Consider the following 8,577-nt stretch of genomic DNA (forward strand, 5'->3'; position numbering starts at 1 on the left):
GAGACTAAATTGTCCGCCATTATCGACTCCCCGTCACTATTAAACAAACTCCAGGCTACAGTAGAGGCGCATGCGCACTTGCACCTCCTAGCTCAGTCCCCGCCCCACCCCCCCCTCTCTCCTGCTTGCTGTGGGCTTGGTGAAGAGGCAGACACAGGTGCTCACAGACTCAGGCTTACTATAAGCGGAGCGGACTACGTGTAAAAATGTCCGTGAAAAATCCCCGCGATGTGAAAAATACATGCCGAAAAGTCTTCTGTGTGACACTGGTGCGCGGAGCGAAGTCTGCGCGGTTGTGCTTTGCGCGCACAGGGCTTGCGGACTAGGGATGGGTCACGATTTTCGAATTTTCGAATAGTCGTTTTATTTTGAAAAATCGATTTTTTTAATGCGACTGTTACTATTTGCCATCTTATTTCCCCCCTTTATTTGACATGCAATTCAGCTCCTAACCGCACAAGGGCAGTATAGGATTGCTACAGCGGTGTGAGATGGGTTACCAGCTAGTTTGATGCTCTTCTACAAACAGGAGAAACATGCAGAGACTACTACAGTCATCAAAAAGTTCTGTGTGGAACAATTTAGACAAATAAACGAAAATGAGGTGCAGTGCATACTCTGTGAGGCAAAGCTTGCGTATCACAAGTCTACAACAAGTATGCACAGTCATTTGAGAGCGAGGCACGCAGGAGGCGGCGAGGGACCATACGGCCGGGCTCAGCGGCGCGACACGTCTGCAGCGCGAGTCCCGTAGCAGCTCGCCCCCCTGTTAATCAATTACAGCGGCTCCACCGGCAACGGGAGCGGCGCGACAACCCATTATTTTATGCGGCTCTTCTATTTTTGTCGCGCTACACTCCCCTACGCGACCCTCCAGCAGATAAAAACTACATGAAATAGTGTGCTAAACGAGCACAATGTGTTTTTAAATGAATAAACCATTATCAGAGGTGATATGTGATGATTTTTTTTCATGCATTTACCCATGTTTATCCGTGACATTGTGTAAATGTCCGTGGCGGACATTTGAAAGCGAGTAGATGACAAACAGTACAGTAAACTTGTAGATAACTCAAATATATGTAATAACTTAGGTGGAAAATGCTTTAACATTTCATGCAGCCTACATGCAGCCTCTCGGCTCGGCAAACAGTAAACAACCCCGCTGGCTTCTCTACGTGTCGCTTCAGTACGCAGTCAGTGGAGCCCAAATGAATACGTCACGACGCTACACTGACGTGACGCTTTGCAGCCGGTGGAGCCCGGCCATAATGATGACTGGATCTCTGTGGCTCCGGGAGGGGAGGGGGGAGGCGGGCAATTATTCGAAAAATCGTCAAATACTTGCCATGATTTTCAAATAGTGTTTTTGCTTGTGCTGCCCATCCCTATTGCGGACGTCCACTTTCACTGGGCAGACCTCTGCGACGTCCGCTCCACGTACGTTCTGCCCGAGTATGCAGTCCGGTCGGTCTCAAAAAATAAAACCCGGTCCAAGACGGAGTACTGGACCGAATTGGTATTACCGAGAACCGACCCAACCCTAGAGTAGAGGAAAGTCTGCAAGCCACTAGGTTAATTTATGCATTGTAAAATCTTGTAGGGTAATGCTAGTAACATTAACATATTGCATATGTGGGGAAAATGTGTCTCATGTAAGACAAGTGTTTTGTCTGTGAACCTTGTGAGTTATAATTAGGGATGCACACGATTAGACGTCTAAACGATTAAACATCAAATATTAGTCAGTTAAACCTATTCAGGGTTCCCACTCTTTTCTAGACATTATTTTCCAGGACTTTGCAAGGACGTTTTCAGCTGCAGCTACAGTTTGAGTCAAGTTATCACACCGTACACTAATACATCCCTTGCCACCCCATGCTTTGGAGAAGTGTTCTTTTCTACAGTTTCTATTTGCTCTGCTTCATCTATATTTTATTGTTTATATTTAAATAAATGATATTTTTATAATTAGATTTGATTGATTTACTGTTCAAGTATCCTAAATTTTATTTTGCCATATTTTATCATTTCTTTTTATCACCATTGTGGTGTTTTAATCAACCTGTCAAGCCCTTTGAATTACATTTGATTTGTTTAAAAGTTGCAAAATATTGACTGATTGATAGCTTTAATGCTAATTTAGCCATGTTGAATCCCATTAATTTATGCTAACAACATTAGCAATAAGAACTGCCAGCGGTTCAAATGAACATATAAGTCTTTAGTTTTCACTGCCTACCCTCCCTCTCATTTAAGGGGTGCCTCTTCCCTGTGGTCTGTGTGCATCTCACTCGGGTGCTGACAACTACTTTCATTGGAAAATAGCTAGCTAAAAACTGCATGAAAAGTCGCTAATCTCTTCTCTCCTCTCTGTTCACATAAGTTATACAGTATTTTAATAAAGCTGAATTCCTAATGAAGTTTTTCTCATTCACATATTTTCTGTTTCTGCTGTCAGACGATGGAACAAGTATGAAATACTGAGTGAAACGTGGCCCAGTGAGACTACCGGTTAACCGCCGCTATCTCGAAGCTGTCGCTCTCATGGTCGCTGCGGCTCTACTGAAATCAGAGATGTTTCATCTCACAGCGCACAGCCAACAGTATTAAACGGCACGCCCACTACAGCTCTCTGCTGCTCCTCTGTCTGTCACTCAACAGAGGAGACAGAGAAAGGAGAGAAAAACTTCACACTCGATAAACAGCAATACAGCAACACTCCTGAACTGAAATTCGCTAGTTTTTGGCACTTCTTTGGAAAAAATAAGTCCTTACTGGAGTCTGAAAAGTCAATAAATCTAGCGACAAAGTCAAATGGAAACACTGGGTAGCGGGACTGCTCTGAGGGAACATGCAAATTTGATTGGCTGGTAGTGTCACGTGGGGCGCTGTGCCGGCTAGAAGCAGAAAAGCTCTGCAGCTCAATTTTGACAGCTGAGAACAGTCATGTATGCGCAAACTTTTTAACCCGTTAGCGTTCACTCACAAGGTAGAGAGAAGCAGAGGGAGGAGAAATCATTTTCCAAGACAACTCAAGCTTCTCCAGGACATTTTACTTTTTTTTCTCATTTTCCATGTTTTCCATGACTGGAAAATTGGTCAATTATTTTCCAGGTTTTCCAGGACACGTGCGAACCCTGCTATTAGTGTTTTATTCATGTACAATGCAGCTTAACTGTCATGCAGCTGCCCACCACTAGTGGGTACTACAGAGCCATCAGACAGCAGTTCCCCTCCCAGTTAACCTGGAAATCCAGACGCCCCGCCCCTAGCAAATTCGAATTTGCACTGCATGGGAATCTGGTCCCGACGAGCAGAGCCCGCTGAATCACCAATCGGACCAATCAGATCAGTCTATCTGTAAGGCTCTGGGCAGCCGTAACATGATGATGACAGTTCTGCGCCATAGGAGTCAAAAAGTAAACAGCTAAGATGGCAGCTGCCGAAGGACGGCGTCCATTCAATTTAGCTGTGGAAGAAACGCTAAGCCAGAGACTGCCCTAGAAGCCTTCGTTTCCAGGAGGGACGTTTTTGCTGTTTTGCCGACAGGATACGGCAAAAACATAATAAATCAGTTAGCCCCACTGTTGGGCAAACAAATAGGGCTTAGTGCAATGAATACTTCACCTTGTTTTTTGCTCTGATTGGCCATCATGCTATCCAATTGCGTGCAGCGGCATTTGAAATGCCTCAGTTAGTGCGGCCCCTTGGGTAGGAAGGGTGTATCGATGAGGGCCAGCCTCAAAATCTTTCTAGATTTGAGTCTGGATTTCCAGGCTACCTCCCAGTGGTAATGCTTGACTAAACTGGAGTTTTAAAACAGCACGGTGGGAAAATGGAGAGATGTCCTCTTGCAAAACCAGCATGGTTTGGCAGTACTTTGATCTAGAAAATGAATTCAGCAGCAATTAATCTTTTTTTGAGATGTTATATTATTTGTTACCTTTAAGTGAGTTTTTGTAAGATAATGTGCAGGGTTACCTTCATACTGCACGACGCAAAATGCCTCTCATTTCAGCTGAACTTTAATTATACATTAGATGTTGTTTTATTAACTTTAAAGAGAATTAAAATTTCTGTCAGATAATCTGCAAGGTTCAATGTGCCCCACATTTCAGAGGCAATTTATTTATATTAGATGTATTTTAGTGGTTAAATTTTGACTGATTTGCCTTCATGTTCACATTCGTACCACATGGCACAAAGTGTCTCGTACTTCAGTGGCATTTAAAATCTGACATGGTTGTGGAAGACTATGATTAAAGGCTTCAAAGGGCTCTTAAAGCTCCAGTAGGCAACATTGTTTTGGTATAATTGAGTAAAAATTTTAAGCATTTCTAAGCATAATGTAAATCAAGTGGTCTGAGACAAACAATAGGTTTCTGCACCTCGCCATGGCTCTGTGTTCAGCCTCTAAAGAAATCAGTATTGTGCCGATGTGCATCAACCAATCAAAGGTCAGCTCAGACCACTGCGTTCCTATTGGCTGTTCTACTCCATATGTGCGTTCCCGTGCCGCCGGCAGAAGGGGAGAGCAAGCGGCAATGGTGAACAGTGCACCAGGTAAAATAGCTATTCCAGCATTGGCTACAACTGCCTATACGGCTAAACAACCCCAAAAAAAGGAAGACAGAACTCGGTTCCCCGGAGCCCCAGAGGGAGGGGAAGGGTGAGGTGGGGCTGGGCCCGGCCAGAGGGTGCGAGGGAGGGATGGGGCGGGCTGCTGCGCGGTGAGGGAGAGCCGAGGCTCCCAGAGAAGGAGAAATAGAACCAAGTAGGATAAAATACTAGCGTGCTTGTCTGGTAGGAGGGGCTCAGGGCGGAGACGAACGAAACCTAACTCAGATGAGACTCAAAAATCAACCGTTTTCAGGCCTTCTACCTACTGCAGCTTTAATGCACACAATATTTTTTGGGACAATGTTTCAAATACTTAACAATAAATTGTGCTAAATTTTGTTTTCTGAGTGTTTTCCCTTTTTTAGACTAGTTGACTGGCCTCAATTAAAATTTTTGTTTAGTAGACAGGGAAATTAGTCGCCAGGAACATCCCTAGTTATAATGGAAACTAATTTTGTAACGTTACTTTTATCTACTGTTGCTGTTGTTCCTGGCTTCAAATTAGTAGAGGAAAACTCTGCTTCCGCTGGGCTAATTTATACAGTGTAAAATGTCATAGGCTTATGCTAATAATGTTAGCATATTGTATATGTGGGGAAAGCATGTCTAGTATAAGACAAGTGTTTTGTCTGTGAACCTTGTGAGTTATAATGGAAATTAATTTTGTAATGTTACTGTTGTTTCTGGCTTCAAATCAGTAGAGGGAAACTCTGCTTGCTGCTAGGCTAATTTATACAGTGTAAAATGTCATAGGCTTATGCTAATAATGTTTGTGTAGTTGCGTTTGATATTGTTGCTATTAAGCCATGTTTAATGTGTGTTTTGAATGAATCAATCTTAACAGCACTTCACAGAAACCCACGGTTGACTAGTGTTTTGGAGGTAGGACTGCAAAGCGACACGGACACACCCCCACAAAAGTATAAATGCAATGCACAACAATAAAGCCGCCTTATTTATTTAGCAGGGACAGTGCACATCTACCTAGCTGCAACAGAGTTAGCTATAAGCTAATTTTCATCCATAGTCCCTGGGCAGGAAACAGAGAATAATTTCCCTGCTTAACACTGTCATTCTGTGGATACATTCTAGCATCTAAAACAGTAGAAAAAAAAACCATGCACATCCCAATGTCAATACTTGACCATCCGGAGAAACGCTCCAGAGTAGAAAACAAATAAGTCTGCACGCCAAGCAGCTCTCATTTAGAAGGATTTTAATGCAGAGTGATATTTTGAGCCTACCGCTCTTCCTCAGACTTCAAAGACTTATTTGTTACTCTACATTCAGGCTTTTGCCTATGTGGATGGATTCTCACCTCATGGGTGTAGACCCTGACAGGAACACCAAAGGCCCGAGCCAGGCCAAAGTCTGCCAGTTTGATGACTCCCTTGTTGTCGATGAGGAGGTTCTGAGGTTTCAGGTCTCTGTGGAGGACTCGACGACAGTGACAAAAGTAAATGCCTTCCAAGATCTGGTAAAGGTAGCTCTATAAGGTGGCGAAGAAAGATGAACATGGAAATGGAAATATGTTTAGAGTTGTGAAACTGAATGGGCAGAACAAGACAAATGGCATGTTAATCTGTTTTAAACCTCGGCACAGAAGACAAAGCATTTTTTTCATGACATTGCCCCTTTATTATAGGTGGCTCATTAAGATGGTGAAATAAAAACACTAGTCAGTTCTGATTTTTTTTGCATTACATTTTGATTAAATGGCAGCATGGTGGTACAGTGGTTAGCACTGTGGCCTCATAGCAAGAGGGTTCCCAGTTCGAACCCAGGGTGGGGAATAGGGGTGGGCAATATGGCTAAAAAGTATATCACGATATAGCTGGTTCATATTGATCGATAACAATAATTATTGATAATTTTTTTATAACCTATTTAAAACAAGGACCAGGAGAACATAAATACATTTTAACACATTTATTTTAAACTCAATAGCTTTCTTCTGATTTCAATCACAGTCATCAGTCAAGGTACACGGAGGAAAATGTAATGTCAACACAACCATTAGAAAACACTCAAATAAATGAACATACACGAGATGGTATAAAAACTACTACTCGACTATACTCGATATCCGCACTCATTCTTGCTACTCACTCCACGCTTCTCCTGAAAGGGACAATAAACCTATCTATCTCTATCTATCTTTCTATCTCTCTATCTATCCATCCATCCGTGTTGTGTTCAGTGTTGCCAGATCTTGGGAGAGAAACAAGCAACCAGGACCAGCAACCAAAATTACTTTATAAATACATTATATTTACTGCCCTTGAACTCTATCAAACCAACTAGCCAACTAAAAACGTGGAAAGAATAAATAAATTAATGAATGAAAATGAAAACAAAGTAGTTGCATATAACGAGCCATTTTACTTTCACTGTAAAGGTGTGTTCACACCGGACCTATTTTGTTTTTCGCTAGCGATGAGTTTACATACAAAGTCAATGCAAACGGGCGATTGAGCGTATATTCGCCCAGGAGAAAAATCGCTCGGGCTCCGAGCAATTTTTTGCTCGTTGCTTGAGATGAGAAATCTCATCTGGAGCGGTATTTCGCTGGGTCCTGTCGCTTGCAGCTCAACGTTGATTGACTGCCATAACCCCGGAATCCCAGGGGTTTCTTGACTTCCCTAATTTAATTTTAACAATTTTTTCAATCTCCAATTTCTCGTTTTATTTTATGGAAGTGATCAATGTAAGTGCACTTGTCCTAGAGCCGCCACAACGGTTTTTATAATGCAAATAACTCTGAGATAAAACCTACAAGCTTCTCTTCCTATGACTTTGTATGTGTCTTGTATGTTTTCTGAAGCCTTAGGGCCCTATTTAGATGGTCTTAAGCGAACGGCGGAGGGCGCATAATCCATGTCGCAAGTGTAATTGCTATTTAGATGCAAGCGCAGTTGTCATTTTCATGCCCTGCGCCCTCGTCGTCTAACTAGCAAATGAACTTGCGCTTCTCTGGGTGTGTTGGTCTAAAAATGAGGAGTGGTCAGGCGCAGTCATGGCGCGTTGCTAGTTAGATGACGTAAAAAGCAAATGCGCCAGTGACCAACAAAAACCTGGTCTAAAGTCAACGGCGCAGTATTTCGCTGTTAAACAAGTTAGTAATATGTCTCTAGGCGGGTGCACAACGCGCGTGCACTCTGCTCAGACACACACAGAGCAGCCACACATATACAAAAGATAACAAATAAAAATATAATTTCAATGTGAAAGGTTATTATTGTGCACATTAAAATATTTATCAGAAACACGTCTTAATGGTCAGTCATTAATCAGAACGATCTAATCGTAGTAATAATGGTCATCATGATCCGGGAGGTCCAAGATCGCAGTGTCCGGATGCTGGAGAGGGAGCTGGGCTCTCTAACCTCCCGGGTTAAAATAAAATAAATTGAATAATTTACAATTTGTTGACAGCGTTTCTCTCGTGCACGTGCGCTCTCTCTCTCTTTCTCTCTTGCAGTCTCACTCTGTTTCTTTTCTTTTGACTTTTCTAAGATGACAGATGCTGAACATATACTCCCTATCTGATGCTGTGGCTGTTTGTGGCTGGCTGAGAGGGATGTGAACTTATTAGATTGCAGCTGTGTTAGTCAAATCAGGTTGGGTTTCCATTACGCGTGCCAAACGTGCCAAACCGTGCCAAACCCCTTTGATCTGACATCAGATGTGACGGGACGGTCGATATAGAGATACATTTATCGTCTCCTCAGCTGTAAAACGCTCACTCTTTCCAGTTGGTAGGTCCGCCATCTAACTAGCTCTCCACCGTGCGCCTCATTTAAAGGGAATGAGAGGTGACACTCTGATTGGCTTATTGAATGATACGCCCAAAACACACCCATGATTAATTCACAGAGTAAGTCCAACCCTTTTAGACACTCCGCCATGGCGCACAGTCTGAAAACGCGCTGTCTAACTAGCAAGTGACTGGGA

The 8,577-nt window shown here is 42.9% G+C and overlaps 2 protein-coding genes across 3 annotated transcripts in view; one reads left to right on the forward strand and one right to left on the reverse strand.

Moving 5' to 3' along the window:
- Window positions 1-8,577, forward strand: part of borcs7 (BLOC-1 related complex subunit 7) — a 1,032,483-nt gene that overhangs the window by 521,257 nt on the left and 502,649 nt on the right. The gene's annotated exons all lie outside the window — the stretch shown is intronic.
- The window catches only part of cdk1 (cyclin-dependent kinase 1), a 25,784-nt gene that overhangs the window by 6,686 nt on the left and 10,521 nt on the right, over window positions 1-8,577 (reverse strand). The window contains exon 5 of the mRNA XM_050070736.1: window positions 5,942-6,112. Coding sequence (XP_049926693.1) covers window positions 5,942-6,112 — 171 coding nt within the window. The remainder of the gene's footprint in view (window positions 1-5,941; window positions 6,113-8,577) is intronic.

The sequence above is a fragment of the Epinephelus moara genome, chromosome 19, assembly GCF_006386435.1.
Source record: "Epinephelus moara isolate mb chromosome 19, YSFRI_EMoa_1.0, whole genome shotgun sequence".
Taxonomy (NCBI): domain Eukaryota; kingdom Metazoa; phylum Chordata; class Actinopteri; order Perciformes; family Serranidae; genus Epinephelus; species Epinephelus moara.